General features: G+C 44.6%; 1 protein-coding gene across 4 annotated transcripts; it reads left to right on the top strand.

The window, feature by feature from the left end:
* Positions 1 to 2848: 2848 nt before the first annotated feature.
* Positions 2849 to 19615, top strand: LOC137383950 (CMRF35-like molecule 3). 4 transcript variants are annotated; one of them, XM_068057388.1, is made up of 7 exons: positions 2897 to 2974; positions 6136 to 6275; positions 6785 to 6925; positions 10205 to 10528; positions 11856 to 11964; positions 17593 to 17670; positions 19364 to 19615. In XM_068057388.1, exons 3-7 carry the CDS (start codon positions 6883 to 6885, stop codon positions 19452 to 19454), a joined length of 645 nt encoding a protein of 214 aa, XP_067913489.1. In that variant the 5' UTR covers positions 2897 to 2974; positions 6136 to 6275; positions 6785 to 6882; the 3' UTR covers positions 19455 to 19615. The 4 variants fall into 4 exon arrangements, with proteins under 4 accessions (XP_067913488.1, XP_067913489.1, XP_067913487.1 ...); XM_068057387.1 differs by lacking the exons at positions 6136 to 6275; positions 6785 to 6925 and adding an exon at positions 17949 to 18055 and having other exon boundaries at positions 2849 to 2974; positions 19364 to 19466; XM_068057386.1 differs by lacking the exons at positions 2897 to 2974; positions 6136 to 6275 and adding an exon at positions 17949 to 18055 and having other exon boundaries at positions 19364 to 19466.
* Positions 19616 to 20310: the final 695 nt, after the last annotated feature.

The following is a 20310-nucleotide window of genomic DNA, read 5'->3' as shown; positions in this document are numbered from 1 at the left end:
GGCAGGAGAAAAGACAAAAGCACAAGGGGAGAGCCAACTGTGTAACAGCCCCAACAAACAAGTTTTTCTGCAGCACCTGTGGAAGAGCCTGTCACTCTAGAATTGGCCTTTAGAGCCACTCCAGGTGCTGCTTCACAAACCACTGACCACCTCCAGGCGCTTACCCATTGTCTCTCGAGATAAGGAGGCCAAAGAAGAAGTATAAATGGGTGGTTCTTAGTCGGCTCAGACTCGGTGGGCCGAAGGGCCTGTTTCAGTGCTGTATCTCTAAATAAAAATAAATAAATAATTGCTTCATTCACCAGTATTCTTGTTAATTAGAAGACACATCATAGCTTGTTTAAGTCCTGCACATGTACACTTCTAGAAAATTGGGGAAAAAATATTACAAATTGCCACCCTCAGGCCCATTAACATCTCTCATTAGCTCAATCCCAGTTTACACGAATGGATAATGGCATAAATCCCACTTGTAGTCAAAAAGTGGCGGGTGGGAGAAAATCACCTTCACAGATCACAAGTCATTTAATTCTTGGAGTTTAAGGTAATGATGTCCAATGATTTGGGGTGAATTTTGATTAGAAAGTTATTTTTCTGTTGGTGAAAAAAACTTCCTCGGTGGCCTGTTTTCTGTTGCCATGGTGATAATAGAATCAGCGGAGAATGTTTTCTTTTTATAAATGTGTGAGAAAGCTTGTAGAAGTGTGAATGTGTAACAAGAGTATAAAACAGTATTGTATGTGAATACAGTACATTATGCCTGAAAACAAAACAGATTTCATGACTTTACTTCTAAGTCATCGAGTCAAAGAATTATACAGCACAGAAACAGGCCCTTCAACCCATCATGTCTGTGCCGGCCATCAAGCACCTATCTATTCTAATCCCATTTTCCAGCACTTGGCCCGTAGCCTTGTATGCTATGGCGTTCCAAGTGCTCATCTAAATACTTCTTAAATGTTGTGAGGGTTCCTGCCTCTACCACCCCTTCAGGGAGTGTCTTACAGATTCCAACCACCCTCTGGGTGAAAATATTTTTCCTCAAATCCCCTCTAAGCCTTCTGCCCCTTCCCTTAAATCTGTGCTCCCTGGTTATTGGCCACTCCGCTAAGGGAAAAAGTTTCTTCCTATCTATTCTATCAATGCCCCTCATAATTTTGTATACCTCAATCAGATCCCCCCTCAGCCTCCTCTGCTCCAACGAAAACAATCCTAGCCTATCAGGTCTCTCTTCATAGCTGAAATGCTCCAGCCCAGGCAACGAACTGTACATAGTACTCCAGCTGTGGCCTAACTCGCATTTTATACAGCTGCATCATAACCTCCCTGCTGTTATATTCTGTGCCTTGGCTAATAAAGGTATGTATCCATCTATGCTTTCCTAACCACCTTATCTACCTGTGCTGATGCCTTCAGTGATCCATGGACAAGAACACCAAGGTCCCTCTGACCCTCTGTACTTCCTCGGGTCCTACCATCCTAACCTACCTAACCCTTGCCTTGTTCGTCCTCCCAAAATGCATCACCTCACACTTCTCAGGATTAAATTCCATTTGCCACAGCTCCGCCCATCTTACCAGCCCATCTATATCATCCTGTAATCTAAGGCTTTCCTCCTCGCTATTTACAACACCACCAATTTTCATGTCATCTGTGAACTTATTGATCATACCTCCTATATTCACGTCTAAATCATTAATGTACACTACAAACAGCAAGGGTCCCTGCACTGATCCCTGCGGTACACCACTGGTCACAGGCTTCCAATTGCAAAAACAACCCTCAACCATTACCCTCTGCCTCCTGCCACTAAGCTAATTTTGGATCCAATTTGCCAAATTGCCCTGGATTCCAGGGGCTCTTACCTTCTTAACCAATCTCCCATGCGGGACCTTATCAAAAGCCTTACTGAAGTCCATGTAGACTACATCAACTGCTTTACCCTCATCTACACTTCTAGTTACCTCCTCGAAAAATTCAATCAAGTTTGTTAGACACGATCTCCCCCGACAAAGCCCTGCTGACTACCCTTGAATAAACCCTGCCTCTCCAAGTGGAGATTAATCCTGTCCCTCAGAATTTTTTCCAATAGTTTCCCTACCACCGATGTTAGACACACCGGCCTGTAATTACCTGGTTTATCCCTGCTATCCTTCTTGAATAATGGTACCACATTCACTGTCCTCCAATCCTCTCATGTGGCCAGAGAGGATTTGAAAATTTGTGTCAGAGCCCCTGCTATCACCTGCCTTGCCTCACATAACAGACTGGGATACATCTCATCTGGGCCTGGGGGTTTATCCGCTTTTAAGCCCACTAAAACAGCTAATACTTCCTTCTTTTCAGGTAATTACTTCTGTCGAGTATATCACAATCCCCCTCCCTGATCTCTACACCTACATCGTCCTTCTCCACAGTGAGAACAGATGAAAAGTAATCAACTAAAACCTCACCTATGTCCTCCGGCTCCACATAGCTTTGCCACTATGGTCCTTTATGGGCCCTATTCTTTCCTTGGTTATCCTCTTGCCCTTAATATCCTTATAAAATGCCTTGGGATTTTCTTTTATCTTGCCCACCAGTGTATTTTCATATCCCTTCTTCGTTCTCCTAGTTACTTTTTAAGTATCCCCCACCCCGCCGCCCACCCCCCACTACACATTCTATACTCCTCTAGGTCTCCCTCTCTGAATGCTATGGAGAGTAGGTGTCACAAACCACCTAAAATAAGAACCCAGTCCTTTATTCAGGGTGGGGAGCATGGGTTCAGCGTTTGCACTTGGCCCCAGACCTCTTCCTTATTGTGAAAAAGGAAATGGTCTATTTAACTACTGGACGAATAAGGAAGTGACCTTCAAAAACCAACCGACTCAAAGAAAACACAGCACAGCTTATGGTCACAGTTAATTCAACCACCAGAAACAGTCAAGAATTATGGAATTAATTGCTCTTTTGATTCTTACGTTTGTATCAAGTAAGTCTCTTTTATTAAAATCTTATTCCTTAATGTTATTAAAACTATTTTTGTCAACTGTGCTGGTGAAGACCAGAAACCATGACTGACTCTATCACCTGTAATTCTGTTGTGGTGAGCTAAAGGTAAACGACACTTGATCTTATCAGTTCATTTTTATGATATTCATCTGCTTCTCCTGTATCTTCAATCGCCTTTTCTTCTTTCTGTGCTTTCCCATCTGGTTACTTCTACCCTGTTGCAGCTCTGACCTTCCTGAAACTCTAGCTCCTTATCAATGGCAGGAATCTAACTGCATTTCCTTTTTATTTAGAACACTAAGTTAACGATGCGATATAATGCAACTTGTTAAAATGATCCAAGGCGCTTCACACAGAGTTCCTTCTGAAGACTGCATAGAAAAATAGTGAACCTAGAACACATTTGTCTCTTAGAAGGCAAACTGTGTGAAATACTAATGTTTAGAACTGAAATAGATTTGAAGAAAAACACTGTCTGTTACTTCAATTCAGCAAAAATGAATTGCATCAGAACAGAAACTGAATGGGTGCCCCTCACACCCTGCCCACCCCCCCCCCCCCGCCCCAATAGCAACAGAGATCACGGAGGAACAGATTGGGAGGCAGATTTTGGAAAGGTGCAGAAGCGACAGGGTTGTTGTCATGGGTGACTTCAACTTCCCTAATATTGATTGGAACCTCCTTAGTGCAAATAGTTTGGATGGAGCAGTTTTTGTCAGGTGTGTCCAGGAAGGTTTCCTGACTCAATATGTAGATAGGCTGACTAGAGGGGAGACTATGTTGGACTTGGTGCTTGGCAACGAACCAGGCCAGGTGGCAGATCTATCGGTGGGAGAGCATTTCAGTGATAGTGATCACAACTCCCTGACCTTTACTATAGTCATGGAGAGGGACAGGAGCAGACGGGATGGGAAAATATTTAATTGGGAGAGGGGGAATTACAATGCTATTAGGCAGGAACTGGGGAGCATAAATTGGGAACAGATGTTCTCAGGGAAATGCACGACAGATATGTGGAGGTTATTTAGGGAGCACGTGCTGCGACTGCTGGATAGGTTTGGCCAGATGAGGCAGGGAAGGGATTGTAGGGTGAAGGAACCTTGGATGACAAGAGATGTGGAACAGCTAGTCAAGAGGAAGGAGGAAGCTTACTTAAGGTTGAGGAAGCAAGGATCAGACAGGGCTCTACAGCGTTACAAGGTAGCCAGGAAGGAACTGAAGAATGGACTTAGGAGAGCTAGAAGGGGACATGAAAGTCTTGGCGGGTAGGATTAAGGAAAATCCCAAGGCGTTCTACACTTATGTGAGGAACAAGAGGATGGCCAGAGTGAGGGTAGGGCCGATCAGGGATAGTGGAGGGAACTTGTGCCTGGAGTCGGAGGAGGTAGGGGAGGTCCTAAATGAATACTTTGCTTCAGTATTCACTAGTGAGAGGGACCTGGTCGTTTGTGAGGACAGCGTGGAACAGGCTGATATGCTCGAACAGGTTGAGGTTAAGAGGGAGGATGTGCTGGAAATTTTGAATGATATGAGGACAGATAAGTCCCCGGGGCCAGACAGGATATACGCAAGGATATTACGGGAAGCGAGGGAAGAGATTGCTGCGCCTTTGGTGATGATCTTTGCGTCTTCACTGTCCACTGGAGTAGTACCGGATGATTGGAGGGTGGCAAATGTTGTTCCCATGTTCAAGAAAGGGAATAGGGATAACCCAGGGAATTATAGACCAGTCAGTCTTATGTTGGTAGTGGGCAAATTATTGGAGAGGATTCTGAGAGACAGGATTTATGATTATTTGGAAAAGCATGGTTTGATTAGAGACAGTCAGCATGGCTTTGTAAGGGGCAGGTCATGCCTCACAAGCCTTATTGAATTCTTTGAAGATGTGACAAAACACATTGATGAAGGAAGAGCAGTGGATGTGGTGGAGATGGATTTTAGCAAGGTGTTTGATAAGGTTCCCCATGGTAGGCTCATTGAGAAAGTGAGGAGGCATGGGATACAGGGGAAGTTGGCTGTCTGGATACAAAATTGGCTGGCCCATAGAAGACAGAGGGTGGTAGTAGATGGAAAGTCTTCAGCATGGAGCTCGGTGACAGTGGTGTTCCACAAGGATCTGTTCTGGGACCTCTGCTGTTTGTGATTTTTATAAATGACTTGGATGAGGAAGTGGAAGGCTGGGTTAGCAAGTTTGCCGATGACACAAAGGTTGCTGGAGTTGTGGATAGTGTGGAAGGCCGTTGTAGGTTACAATGGGACATTGACACATTGCAGAGCTGGGCTGAGAAGTGGCAGATGGAGTTCAACCTGGAAAAGTGTGAAGTGATTCATTTTGGAAGGTCGAATTTGAATGCGGAATACAGGCTTAAAGACAGGATTCTTGATAGTGTGAAGGAACAAAGGGATCTTGGGGTCCATGTCCATAGATCGCTCAAAGTTGCCACCCAAGTTGATAGGGTTGTTAAGAAGGCGTATGGTGTGTTGGCATTCATTAACAGGGGGATTGAGTTTAAGAGCTGCGAGGTTATGCTGCAGTTCTATAAGGCCCTGGTTCGACCACACTTGGAATATTGTGTTCAGTTCTGGTCGCCTCATTATAGGAAAGATGTGGAAGCTTTAGAGAGGGTGCAGAGGAGATTTACCAGGATGCTGCCTGGACTGGAGGGCATGTCCTACGAAGAAAGATTGAGGGAGCTAGGGCTTTTCTCATTGGAGCGAAGAAGGATGAGAGGTGACTTGATAGAGGGGTACAAGATGATGAGAGGCATAGATAGAGTGGATAGCCAGAGACTTTTTCCCAGGGTGAAAAGGGCTATCACCAGGGGGCATAATTTTAAGGTGATTGGAGGAAGGTTTCGGGGAGATATCAGAGGTTGTTCTTTACACAGAGAGTGGTGGGTGCGTGGAAAGCACTGCCAGCGGTGGTAGTAGAAGCAGATACATTAGGGGCATTTAAGCGACTCTTAGATAGGTACATGGATGATATTAGAATGAAGGGTAGGTAGTTAGTTTGATCTTAGAGTAGGTTAAAGGTTCGGCACAACATCGTGGGCCGAAGGGCCTGTACTGTGCTGTACTGTTCTATGTTTCTTCATATTGTGTTTTACCCAATATAACCAATATATCCAATATAACGGACAGGTGGTACAAAAGGATATTGCAGCTACTGAAAGGATGCAGAGGAGAGCAACCAGAATGACTGAGTGAATGGAGGGATGGAAGGATTGAATTATGAGGAGCAATTATATAAATTAGCCATCTTCTCACTGGAAAAGAGAAGGGTGAGAAATGTATCATTACTGCTTTTAGGATTATAAACTTTTCTAATTGCTTCATTCACCAGTGTTCTTGTTAATCAGAATACACATCATAGCTTGTTTAAGTCCTGCACATATATACTTCGAGAAAATTAAATTCTTCAAAGAAATTTGGGGGAAAGTTACAACTTCCTCAGTGGCCATTTTTCTGTTGTCATGGTGATAGAATCAGCGGAGAATATTTTCTTTTTATAAATGTTGTGAGTAAGCTTGTAGAAGTATGAATGTGTAATAAGAGTATAAAACAGTATTGTATGTGAATACTGTGTATTAGAGGTTGCATAAATATGCGTGAAAAAGAGATTTCATGAATTTACTGCTAAGTCTCTGAATGTAATGGGGGTAAGTGTCTCAAACCACTTAAAATAACACCCCAGTCCTTTATTCTGGGTGGGGAGCATGGGTTCAGCGTTTGCACTTGGCCCCAGACCTCTTCCTTATTGTGAAAGAGGAAATGGTTTATTTGACTACAGGATGAATGAGGAAGTGACCTACAAAAACCAACCGACTCAAAGAAAGCAAAGCTCAGATGTCTGAGCACGGTTAATTCACCTGCTAGAAACAGTCCAGAATGATGGAATTAATTGCTCTTTTGATTCTTATGTCTGCATCAAGTAAGTCTCTTTTTTAAAATCCTGTTCCTTAATGTTATGAAAAAGCACTTTTGTCATCAGAGCTGGTGAAGACCAGAAACTTCTACTTACTCTGTCGCCCGTAATTCTGTTGTGGTGAGCGAAAGGTGAACCACACTTGGTCTTATCAGTTCATTTTTATGATATTCATCTGCTTCTCCTGTATCTTCAATCACCTTTTCTTCTTTCTGTGCTTTCCTGTTGCAGCTCTGTCCTTCCTGAAACTCTAGCTCCTTATCAATGGCAGGAATCTAACTGCATTTCCTTTTTATTTAGAACACTAAGTTAACGATGCGACATAATGCAACTTGTTAAAATGATCCAAGGCGCTTCACATAGAGTTCCTTCTGAAGACTGCAAAGAAAAATGGTGAACCTCGAACACATTTGTCTCTTCGAAGACAAACTGTGTGAAATACTAATGTTTAGAACTGAAGTAGATTTGGAGAAAGAAAAACACAATCTGTGACTTCAATTCAGCAAAAATGAATTGCATCAGAACAGAAATTGAATGGGTGCCTCAAGTGTTTCTTCATATTGTGTTTTACCCAACCTCCGAAACTCAAATAAATCATTTTTTTTTAAAACCATTTGTAAGGTGACTTATGAGTTTACTAGGAATTATTTGACCATATTTCTCAGTACCAGCTCAGAGCTGATAGACCTGTGGCTTTTCATGGTGAGCTCTACAACCAGCCCCTCTATAACTATTTCCCAAATGCTCTGTTGTGAACCAATCTGCACAGCTCACGTCCTTATTTTGCAATGCTGTGTGTGTGTTAACATACCAACAGTGTCACAAAGAAACTATCTTAATCTTCCTGTCCTCATACTACATTTCTCATTGCTATCCTGCATGAAAAGAGGAACAATTTTCATGTCATGTCTACCTCAGGAGTGCCCATACAGTGGGTGCTCTCAGCCTGGCTCTGCCAGCTTTCTGGCTCCTGTGAAGTCCTCGGAGGGGTGGGGTTTGGGTAGTTTAGCAGCTCATTATTGGATATGTTAAATATTGGTACAGCGTCCCATTAAACCTGCTGCTGTGTTGGATATCAGACCCCCACAGAAATTAGGTCCCTCTACTTGCACCCAATTCACGTAGGGTTCCATCCAGAATTCTTTTCCTCTCCAAAGTCCTTGAAGGTGTTGTCGCCTCCCAAATCCATTTCCCATCTTTCCTGGAATTCCATGTTTGAATCCTTCCTGTCAGGTTTCAAGGGATACGGGGAGAAAACAGGAACAGGTTACTGAGTTTGGATGATCAGCCATGATTGCAATGAATGGTGGAGCAGGCTCGACAGGCCGAATGGCCTACTCCTGCTCCTATTTTCCCATGTTTCTATGTTTCCACCCTTGCCACAGTACCGAAACAGTTCTTATCAAAGTCACAAATGACATCCTATGTGACTACGACAGACCCCATGCACCTATCATCCCTGTGCTTGCTGACCTACACTGGCTCCCTGTCAAGCAACACTTGATTTTAAAATTCTCATCCTTGTTTTCAAATCCCTCCCTGGCCTCACCCCTCCCTATCTCTGTAATCATATCCAGCCACACAATCCTCCGAGATATCAGTGCTCCTCTAATTCTGGCCTCTTGAACAAACCTGATTTTAATTGCTCCACAATTGGTGGCTGCAGCTTCAGTTGCCGAGGCCCAAAGCTCTGGAAAACCCTCCCTACACCTCTCTGCCTCTCTACTTTGCTTGCCTCCTTTAAGACACTCCTTAAAACCTACCTCTTTGACCAAACTTTTGGTCAACTGACTTAATATTTCCTTATGTGTGTCGGTATCTTATTTTGCTTTATAATGCTCCTGTGAAGCACCTTGGACGTTTTATTGTGTTAAATGCGCTGTATAAATGCAAATTATTGTTGTTAAACAATATTTGAATCAGCAACTTCACAAAATACTTCAAAGACAACAATTTGTAATATGAACAAGAACTGCATCTTCAGTAAGACAATTGAAGATTTACACCATGTGAATTGCTCAGAAAAAAGACAATCTTTCCTTGAAGACAATCACTTAGAAGAACATTTCAGGCAACATACTTTGCCCATCTTCTGGAGAAAAGTCTGAATCTGTCGAAAAGGTGGGTTTTTTGGTGATGGAGGATGGGCGGGATCTTGTTGATGATTGGTCAGGCTGAGTGTCTCTGTGATTGGTGGGTACATGTTATTGTTCTTGCTGATGATTGGTTGGCTATTGTATTCTGTGATTGGTCAGTATTAGCTATTGTTCTTGCTCCTGATTGGTCAGCAAATATATCCTGTAGTAAGTCAGTGCATGCTAATATTCCTGATGTGTTTTCCTTTTAAATTCATTTCTTGGGATATGGGTTTTGCTGGCAGTGCCAGCATTTGATGCCCACCCCTAATTGCCCTTGAGACGGTGGTAGTGAGCTGCCATCTTGAACCACTGCAATCCATCTGGTGTAGCTACACCCACACTCCCATCCTCCATCACATATCAACCCACCACTTCCATAAATCTAGTCTTTTTCTCCAGAAGACAGACAGAGTATATTGCCCGAACTGTCTGGTCCTAACAGTTCGTGCAAGAAATTAAAGCAAAATACTGCAGATGCTGAAAATCTGATTTATAAACAGAAAGTCCTGGAAATACTCAGCAGGTCAGGCAGCATCTGTGGAGAGAGAAACAGAGTTAACGTTTCAGGTCTGTAACCTTTCATCGAGGGATATGGAGCCAAGGCGGGTGAGTGGCCCACACCTGTTCCAAATGTTTCACTGTTTCTATGATCAGAAAAAGCAGTTTAGGCCCAGATAACTCAACTGTAGAAAGTGAAATAAAATAACTGGGCTTAGAAATGGGCAGACTGAGAGAAACTGTCAGAAAGAATGAAAGAAATTGTTTTTCTGAAAGATTTTTAGTTTGTCTGAATAGCGATGATCTGTGTAAATAAAGAATATAAATCAACAATGATGACAGGAATGATTTTGTCAGAATGCAGTGATTGTGGGGAATCTGGCTCCACAACCAGCTCACAACAGGAAATCACAGGACTCCATATTGAGGAAAATCAGGATCAAAACCAGAGTATATGCAATAATTTCAGTAACAGTGCTGGTGACATGAGAATCAGCAGAAAGAATTTGATATTAAAAATGGGATTCGATCTGTAATTACAATGAAGATTGCCATAACAACAGGAACAGCAGTGTTTATTTGATGAAATACTGTTTTTGTTGATCCTGCCAGAGTTGTTAATAATCTTTCATCATTAATATGCCAACAGGTTCATTTCAATTAACTGGACCCGAGAAGGTTCATGGTGAATTGGGAGGATCAGTCACTGTGGACTGTCAGTATGATCGGAATTACAAGGACCATGTTAAACAATGGCGTGAAGGTTATTATTACTTATCTTCTGAGGTGGTGGTTTCTACTGATAAACCAAAAAAAGGAAGATTCTCACTGACTGATAACAAAACACAAAGGATATTTTCAGTAACCATGGATAACCTCACGAAGAATGATGAAGGATATTATTGGTGTGTGATAGAAATGCCAACACTTGGACAAAATATCAAGATGTCTGTAAAATTAGAAGTTTCTGAAGGTAAGATGACTAATGTATTTCTATTTCATTTATTCTGTCCAAATTGAAACATTTAAAACCAGAAATTCTCCCCAGTTTGCTCTGACAGTAACCCTGTGCTAATCCCAGGGGCAGGTTCATTTGCACCAAAGGGGTGGACGCCCATTTACTGGGGTACCCGGCTCATGGGGACACTGGATTTCCAGAGCAAGATCCTTCCACTCCGTCAGGAAGGAGGCAAGAGAAACAGACTGGAAAAACATGTTCCGACTGAAAGGATTTCGCTGGCAATTGTTCTGTTCACAGCCGGAATTTTCTCATCGAAAGGGTTGTCCTGTCGCCAGGGCCGAAAGCAAGACCTGAACCCACGTGGGTGAGCAGAGGGACACTGGGTGGCATTTTAGCAGCAGTGGGCAATTAAGAGGCTGCGGCCGTCATTGCTGTCCAATTGAGGATGGGGGCCGCCTCGCCAAGCTGCCAGCCCAATCAGAGGGCCGATAGCTCAGCAGTCTCAGCAGCACCACCGATAGAAGTGGCCACTGCTGAGGATGCAGGAAGGAGGATAGGGAACCTCCATCCTGAGGCACCCTCAAAGGCAAGATAGGTTTTGTTTTACCAAGCTGGGTTCAGGCACACAGACCCGGTCATAGGGCTGCACCCTCCAGCGATGGCAACATAGCCTTGGGGGCGCCAGGGATCCCTCATGGACCAGGGAGTGGCCGTACAGGAGGACCCCCACCCCGGGAAGGCTGCCAGAATGGGAAGTGGCCTTTAATTGAGCAACTAATTGGTTTAATTGGCCGTCCGCCTCTGCTCAGCTGGTGGCAGCACCGTTGAGCTTCCCGTCACTGGTAATATCCCATGGCAGCGAGGAAACATGGACTCCCCTCCTGACACCTTTCGCTGCCGTCTTCTGCAGCCTCCCACCTCCCAGCCTGTCTCCAGTGGGCTGGTAAAATACAACCCGTTGTTATCGTGTCACTTCCCCAATGCCAATCGATCGCTCTGTGATCAGAACCTCTGCCAACTCACACAGGAGGAGGAAAACCAGCACCAGATATTCAGCTAGGAGCCACCAAGCTGAAATTCACTAGCCATGTATATTGTTGTCGGTGTCTCTGATTTCATCCTTTTGTGCCACAGTCCAGTGCTGCTAATTCAGTCAAATGTTTCCCTAAAAAAGCAGGAATGATCTGATCATTTGAATTAAGCAACACAAACAATACAAAGTGGGAAATTCCTTTTAAAAATGATTGATTAGATCATTATATGACTCAATTAAGAGGAGTAAACTGTATATGAAAAGTGCTTTTCGGGATAAAATGATCAGCAAGTTCATCTGTTATAGGCCCAGTACAGAGGTCAACAATGGGCCCAACCACCAAGGTGACAGAAACTACTGAGGCTTCTGTTACTACAGCTCTCACCACTGCTTTTCACAGAACTGGAACAACCAGGTTAGTCTCTTAAAAGTTGAATTCAATATTGTGTCATAAGTATGAAAGTAATCTTCAACTAACTGAGTCCTTTTTAAAATGCTGAACTGGAGGGACAAATACATTATACAGATTCCAGACCCTTTGTAATCTGTGGTGAAACTTACAATTGATTCTATTCTTTTTAGCTTTGGCACTAAAGCAGATTTCAAGGGTTTCTGATAAAACCCACCTTTTCTTTACAGAGATTAACTAAATTAGACTGATAGAATTCATGTTTTTCTCCTTTCTTTTCCACACTGCTATGTTGAGATGTCCTACTCATATCCTTTATATTTCCCTGGGCTGATCTTCCTCTTCTTTTACAGTCGAAGAGCAAATATTCCAGAGCCCACGGGAAGTGGGCTTTACTTCACCAACATGTTCAGCGTTCCAATTTTTTCTGGGGCCCTAGCAGTAGGTGTTGAAAAGTTCAGGAAATGGGAAGACAGGAGTCGGTTTGCATAAAATCAATCCCAGTCTCTTACAGCAATATTGGGCTGTATTTTAAGGGGCCGTTTGAGGGGAACAGAGGTGGGGGGCGGGGGGGCATAAAATAGGGACAGGAGGCATCAGACAGGAAGTTCGACATCGTGACATCCCTTCTGGATTTTACTGTTGGCAATCAACATGGAGGGCGGACGTCATACATCCACAAGGCGGGAAGGCAATTAAGGTACATGAGAGCCCAATACACAGCAATATTGTTCTCCATTGTGCATTTATCTGATGATGGATGGAAATCACAGGGCTTCCGGGCCTCGACTGGTGAAAGGAGGTGACAAGGATACAGGAGCTCAGTGTTGGCGTCACTGGGATGAAGTGATTTATGACTTTAATCCCTAATAGGGACTAAATCAAATCAGGAGTACATCCCTTTGAATCTCCTTTAATCAAGTTCAAACCAGACAAATTCTCAGAGACACTTATTTGGCTCCAAAGAATTGTACTAGTTTTCACTCAAATAAAGAAAACCAACAGAGAATATTACCATCTTTCAGATAGCCGTAATTATTAAAATAAGCTAAGTCATAAATATCCCAGATATTATAAGGGTCTGAGAATTCTCTTCAATACATATCTCTCCACTTAAAGAGATACAGAAAGGGGGTTCTTTGTGGTTGCATACAGAATGCTACGTGAGATGATTTATTGACTTTTATAGATTTATTAAAGAATTTAACATGCAATACACTTCAGTGGATAAGTATATAACAATATCAAATATGACTAAAAGATGTAACACATAATCTTATTTCTAACATAGAATCCAAAAGTTTAACCTTACTAATGTTACAGCAAAAATATCTTAGAATATCCAGAATATCCATAAAAATGTAAAGTAAACTTTTTACCTTAAATGTCCCTTCATTGCATAGCGTTGTTTGAGGATTCAACATTTCTAAATTTGGCTTCAAAAACCTCTCATGTTTATACTGTTTCTGAAGTGTCATCTGACTTTTAGCATAGATGTGACCTTCCTGTCTTCCTTTTAAAATCCGTATCTTTAATTAGCATTTCCACTTAATGAACTTCCTTTGCTGTTGAAGATGTGAGCATTTATCTGGTCAAAATGTTTATAATTGTGTTTACTTAACCTTTCTTATTCCTGTGACTACATTCCATTTATTGTTTCATTATCTATAATTGCCCTTTCCATGGCACCTCAAAGCAACCTCTGGAGCCAACCTGTCTGCACAAACCCACAAACCAATTAAGTCTGTTGCTACCTCTTACTGACAGGATATTTCAATGTGTGTGTTTATCTTCCAAGGTCCTGACAACAGAGACACAAATGGATTTCCCAACTTGTTTCTGCTTCATAACAGTGACCTTGACATTTTCTAACTCTACCTTCTTAAAGGGGAATGGCAGTGAATTCTAAAAACTGACCATCCATTCAATCTCTAACTCTAAAAGGCATAATACACTATTTCCAAATTCTACTTAATTCAGACTTTTATACCTATCACAAGGAAGCAATCAAGTGAGGCAGCACTGCTTGGTAGTGAAGGCTGAGGGGGCCAAGGTGCCAGCACTGCAGGAAGCCATACGAGTGTACCATATGGGCAGTGCCACATCATCGGAGGTCACAAGTAAGGGGATGTGAGGGTGGGGGAGGGGGTCCATCTACCTTGAAGGTCTTGTACTTAGGGAGAAGCAAACTCTCATGGGCCTCATTCACCCTGGCTTTGAGACCCTGGCTTTGAGACCACTACTGAGGAGGAGGAGCAGCAGAAGGGGAGGGAGGCGCATGAACTGGGAGGGGCATACCACAGTCTGGGGGTACACAGGAGGTCCTCCCTCGGGCTCTGGAGTTTGTAGAAGGATACAGAGGGCACACCAGCTCCTTTCTGCAGGCAGAAGAAGCTACCCTTCAGAGAGGGTATACCGGCCGAGAATCAACTACTTGCAGATGTCCAAGAGGCAGTGTTTTTGAAGACTCTGTCTCTCCAGGGAGGCCTTCAATGCTCTGTGTGCCATGATGCAGGATGATCTGAGCCCGATGGGACTTGGTGGGCACCTGATGTCTTTGGCACTGAAGGTCACCGTAGCACTGAACATCTACGCCACTGCATCATTCCGGGGATCTACTGGAGATACGCGTGGAATCTCCCAGTCCGCGGCATATCGCTGCATAAGGAAGGTCACTAATGCCATATTCAGGAAGGCTGGCGACTATGTGTGCTTCCGCAACGATCCAAACAGGCTATAGGATTCAGGGCCATCGCTGGATTCCCCCAGGTGCAGTGGGTCATCAAAGCATGCATGTGACCATCAAGGCTTCCACTGACCAGCCTGCTCCCTTCATTATGGGAAGGGCTTCCACTCACTCAATGAACATATGGAGTGTAACCACCTCAAACAGATCTTGCAGGTGTGTGCACAACTCCCAGGAAGCAGCCATGATGCCTACAGACTAAGAGTCAATCACAGGTGCCCAACCTTTTCCATGCCCCACATCCCTTCAGGGATAGGTCCTTGGAGACCAGGCCTGTCCACTGAGAACATGGCTCCTGATGCCTGAGAGAAACCTACACACAGATGCAGAGGAGAGGTACACTTGCAATGTGTTAACCTGAGCAACAATTGAGCAGGCCATTGGTGCCGAGATCGATGCCGTGGAGCCCTTTAGTATGCCCTGGCAAGGGTTACGCATATTGAGTTGGTTTGCTGTGCACTGCACAACCTGGCACTACTGAGGGGCGGAGACAATGACCATTGAGGAGTGTGATGCCTCTTCTGATGACAAGGATGGGGAGGAGGATGTTGCCCAAGCAGTGCCAGATAAACGGTCCCAAGCAGAGCAGAACACGTGCCATGAGATACGCGTAAGGGAGGCATGAGACGCCCTTATATTCACATTTCCTTTGAGCCTTACCACCTTCTAGAACCACAACGATAAAGCCTTACCTTTAAACAGCCCTGTTGTCGCCTCCTTCCTTCCGCACTGCAGCACCCAGGTGCACTTCACATAGTGACAAAGCCAAAGGATGAGCACTCGGGGCTTGGTCCCTCAATACCAGCTCCTTGGGAGGAAGGGTTTAAATGAGTTCCCAAAGGACATCACAGAAAGTGAGTGAACATCATTTCTTTATTCAGCGTCACACAAAATGCACAACTACCCACCTCAACTGCATCTTCACCCATGATCCCCTAAGTGCATTTTGATGCTCTTTTTAATACTTTTCTGGGTTCTCCAATGTGGTTCTGCCCCCTGCACTGGCAGCTGAGGCTGAGGCAGGCTGGTAGCTGGCCTTGCTGCCTCCTGGTTTGGGATGCCCTATGTGGTCGTCCTCTGGCTACCTCAAGCCTGGGGGGGCCCCAGAACACTGAGAGCCTCCTGCACAGGTGCAGGGACCACCTCTGTCATCCGAGATGACCCTTGTACCTCAGGCGATGCTCACTCATCGTCTTGGCTCGGTGCCCCTGCCTCACAATCTGGCGCTGGCATCACTAGCAGAGGGGCTTTGGAGCTACTGCCCACACCAGGAAAACCCTGAGAGGAGACCCTTGATTCAGGAGGAAGCTGCTCCTTCCCTTCCCCCTTTATGAAGCACGCTTGTACTTCCCTGCTGACCTGAGAGGGACATGTGTCCGGTGGAGACTTCAGATGCCTCATCCCCCTCTCTCCTTGCCACCAATTCATAGAGCTCACAGACAAAGTGATGGTGTGCAGGTCTGCCTCTGAACCTTGCAATGGAGGGAGCCAGTCATGTGATTGGCAGAGAGAGTGCAGCACCCAGGGCCTGGATATGCTCCTCCATTGTCCACTGTTGCCTCACCTGTTGGTGGGAATGATGTGATGGTGCACCTCTGAGGCTCCCTTCTCCTTCTCTGAGATGGCCGGCTGTCCCCCAGTCTCTCCAGCCCCTCTCCCATGTCATTCAGCTTTACCTGCATAAGAAAACATCGACATTGAAGGGTTAGGATCTGCCCATTGTCACATTCCAACCACCCCAACTGTGCAGCTCCACTGATGCAGTGGTGATTACAGGCACACTATGGCTCTTTAGTACCAGATACACCCTTGTACCCCAGGCGATGCTCACTCACTGTCTTGGATCAGTGCCCCCGCCTCACCATCAGCTCTGGTCTGGTCACCTTGCGCCCAGTCTGTTCCATGGCTTCCTCCTACATCAGGGTGAGGACATGGAGATAAGGGAGTCCAGCGCTGGCATGTTCCTTCCTATTGGGGCTGTCTTCTGCTGCAGACAGAAAGATGAACAAAGTTAGTCTCCCAGCGGGAAAATGCCCCTGACTTCTGATGGTGATAGTCCAGTGGGCCATGATGGGGTCACACATACACCTCCTACATGCGGCCCCTACCGAGCGACTGTGTAGGGTTTAACAATGACTGACGTGCACCCCTAATCGAGATGCAGCCCAGCCACAGGCATCAGGTCCTGCTGCTCTTCCCCAATCAACATGACTGGGTGGCCACACACTTTCCTCCAAATGCTCTCTCTCAGCTGAGACACATGCAATACCCAAAGGGTCCAAAGTGTTTGCAGTTAGCCTGGATGAGGCCATTGCCCCAATTCCTGCACTGGAGCCATGCCCTGGGGGTGGCTCCACGGCTGCTGACTTCCTCCATAATCTCTGTCCAGGCTTGCGTGGTCAGGAGGGCAGGTCTCCTCCTCCTGTCCTTGAGGAAGAGGACCTCCCGCCTTTCCCTTGCAGCCTGGAGGAGATCCTGCAGGGAGGCATCGCTAATCCGTGGGGCCACCCAGGGTCTTCCTTCAGCCATGGCCAGTGCAGGCTTGCAATCAGCACCTTGTTTATTATGCAGCATAGGCAGCAGACAATGTCCGAGCAACACAGGGCACTCGGGAAGGCTTTCTTTACATCCAGGAGTGAGTGCAGGGCTGGCAACCCTTTATATCTGGTGCCAGCACCTGACGTTGTGTGAGATGATGGCAGCATTGGTGTCCCTTTCCCACCTCAGGTCCTTGATTGCAGTGGGTCCTCCCACCCCATCCTTAATTGGCTGGCTGCTGCATGATCACGGTCACCCGGCTGTATTTCACCAAAGGGGCGACAGCACGACCTCCGGTGCTGCCGCAAAGAGCCGCGTTGTCAATTTAAAATTCTTCCCGTTGTCTCCAGGTCAATAATAGGCCCAACCACCTGGACAACAGGAACTACTGAAGCTCTCACCACTTTTCACAGCACTGGAACAAACAGGTTAGTGTCTGAAAAGTTGAAATCAATATTCTGCATCGTTACCATATTTCTGTAAATAACTCAGAGTTTCCAGGGATCACTGATCGGGAAATTCCCAACCTCTCCATTCTGGGTGGGAAGAGTGTCAGGTTTGAAGGCAGGGAGAGTGTATAATCGGGCGAGTTGGTGGCAGGTGGGGATCCCACCACCTACCTGTCTCCATGTGATTGAAATGTATTTCTCAACTTCAGGTATAAAATATTTTGTAGTTTATTAATTATAGTTCCTTGTTTAATCAGAGATGATAAACTGAAGAGTCACCGTATATGGCCGATATTCCGTTGGCTTCTCGTTGGTGCTCTGGTGATTTGCACAGTTTCAGTCACATGCTTTGCAGAAGGCCCAGGTATAATATTTTAAATCTTATCACTGTAATATTCAAAATTATTTCATTTCAGTCCAAAAGCTCAAGCAATTTGAAACTTGCCGAGAAAAGCAGCAAATAACCCAAAAGAAAATAACTGCTGCTCATTAGTTTTGTGACGGATGCATTGCCATCATTCTAGTGTTATGACAATGGCTTTTCGCGGTGAAATTTGTGCTTATCAACAGAAAGGTTAAAAATGCCGGTTAGTGTGGAGTTCTCGGTTTCATGTGGGAATCTAAGAGAGAAAAAGATCAAAATTGGCTTTGATACAAATCACTCACGTACATCTGTTACTGACTGATGTGACTGGTTACAGAACAGAACTGACTGTAGTTTTGTTGCTGCTTGACCCAGTATCAAACATGGGAGTGTAACCTGAGACCAAGTGTGTCGAATGAAGTCTATCCATATAATTTTCTAATGCCACCTGAGTGCTTATATAATTCCTCCACCATTGGCGCTGGCCCTTTGGAATTCACTCCCTAAACCATTCCACCTCTTTACCTCTCTTTTCTCATTTAAGATGCTCCTTAAAGCCGAGCTCTTTGACCAAGCTCATCTGGCCTTATATCACATTATGTGGCTTGGTGTCAAATTTTGTTTGATAATGCTCCTGTGAAGCATCTTGGGACCTATTTCTACAGTAAAGGAGCTATGTAAGTGCAAGTGATATTGTTGTCAATATATAATTGATCTATGGGCAAAACAAGGTAAAATTTCTGCTTCTGTGCTACCGCCACATATATCGTGAAACTCTGCAGCACCATCTCAGGCTTTTACAATAATTAACTAAGGTGGGGCCTTGAGTCTCTGCCAATCAAGCCAGAGGCATAGGAAGGAGCGAAGACTTCCAATGGTCCTAAGATGGAACTGTCATAGCAGTAGACCATTAACTCAGATAACAAACCTGGATGTCTCGGCCAGAACGGAATGAATTCTTTTGCAATAAAAATGCATCCCTCCTCCCACACAAGGGCGAACTTGAGCAGGGGATGGGAAGGAGCACCATCTCCTCTCTTGGACCAGACACCATATGTTACGTTGTGCAACCTGGCACACAAGATGTGCCCTAGTGCTGTGGGCACCCACATGCACAATAGAAAGCTTCCCGAACCCCAAGAAAGTCAAACAGTATCAAGAGCAGAGGTAATGGCAGGTGAACCTCAGCACTTACACCAGAATATCCCTACCCACCCGCTCATCGACATATTTTTGGCCAGAATGTCTTGAAGTGTGAATTCAATTCAATTATTTAAGCTCAATTGCTTCAAATCAAATTTTATTCAGTTTTCCAGGCCAGCAAATGATGGGTTATATGGAAACAGAGAATACAAATGGATCAGAGCTGCATTTGAAGGCAAGACAGAAAATTCACTAAATCATACATGAATGTCCAGAATATTTTCACTTTCTTTCAGTAGTTATTTTTCAATATTGTCGTTTTTGTATTTTATTACCATATGAAATGCTTTGTAAGGTCTGTAGAAATTGTGTGAATTATTTCTGTGATAATAAAAAGAGGAGTTACGATTTGCTGAATTTTTATGTTAGGGAGCAGTTATTTTTTTGAAATATTCACAACTGATGGGATTCAAACAGATAATTGATTCCCACTTTTCATTAACCAGCACTAACTTGTTAAAAAGGTGTCGCATTATGGTTTGGAACTATCACCAAATGATTGGGGCAGTTTTTACAGGGAAGTGGAGGCAGGTTTGGGTGTGTCTGGAGAGTTAAATCCCCTAAAAGTCACGTCAGGTCAGGATCCCGACATCATCCTGCCTTCTTCCGGGTTTCACCCAGGTATCGTTAAGGTAGAGAGGGGAACCCACGTGCAACTGTCAGGTAAGTCACTTAAATATTCAAATAGGCAATTAAGTACTCTTTTAACCAAGGATTCTGGCTTTAACCGCCAGTGGACCTACGTCTTGAGCTGTGTGGAACTCGTCAGGGTCACCGAGGCAAGTGCACAGCAGGGATTGCTTCTTCAGTGAAACTGACAGGCTGGGAAGCCTTTGATCATTAAAACTGACGGGCTGCAGCCATGGCCTGGTGAGAGGTTGCTACTCACAGCACTCCTTCGCAGCGAATGCTATCACTGCCTGATATTTGATTGCCAACTTCTTGGAAGTCACTTCTCCTGTCTTGCACTTGTTCCAGCTGAGGTGGGAGGAGTGCATTGTCTTTTCTAGTTCCATTTCTCCACAGGTCACAACTCATAATTAAATGTTTAC

The sequence above is a fragment of the Heterodontus francisci genome, chromosome 25, assembly GCF_036365525.1.
Source record: "Heterodontus francisci isolate sHetFra1 chromosome 25, sHetFra1.hap1, whole genome shotgun sequence".
Lineage (NCBI taxonomy): Eukaryota > Metazoa > Chordata > Chondrichthyes > Heterodontiformes > Heterodontidae > Heterodontus > Heterodontus francisci.
This window is presented reverse-complemented; position numbering and strand designations above follow the sequence as displayed.

Coding starts and splice junctions, on each gene's coding strand:
- LOC137383950 (XM_068057386.1), top strand. CDS start 6,883: ATGATGGAATTAATTGCTCTTTTGATTCTTATGTCTGCATCAA. Junction 6,926..10,204: donor GATTCTTATGTCTGCATCAA/GTAAGTCTCTTT, acceptor ATATGCCAACAG/GTTCATTTCAATTAACTGGA. Junction 10,529..11,855: donor AAAATTAGAAGTTTCTGAAG/GTAAGATGACTA, acceptor CATCTGTTATAG/GCCCAGTACAGAGGTCAACA.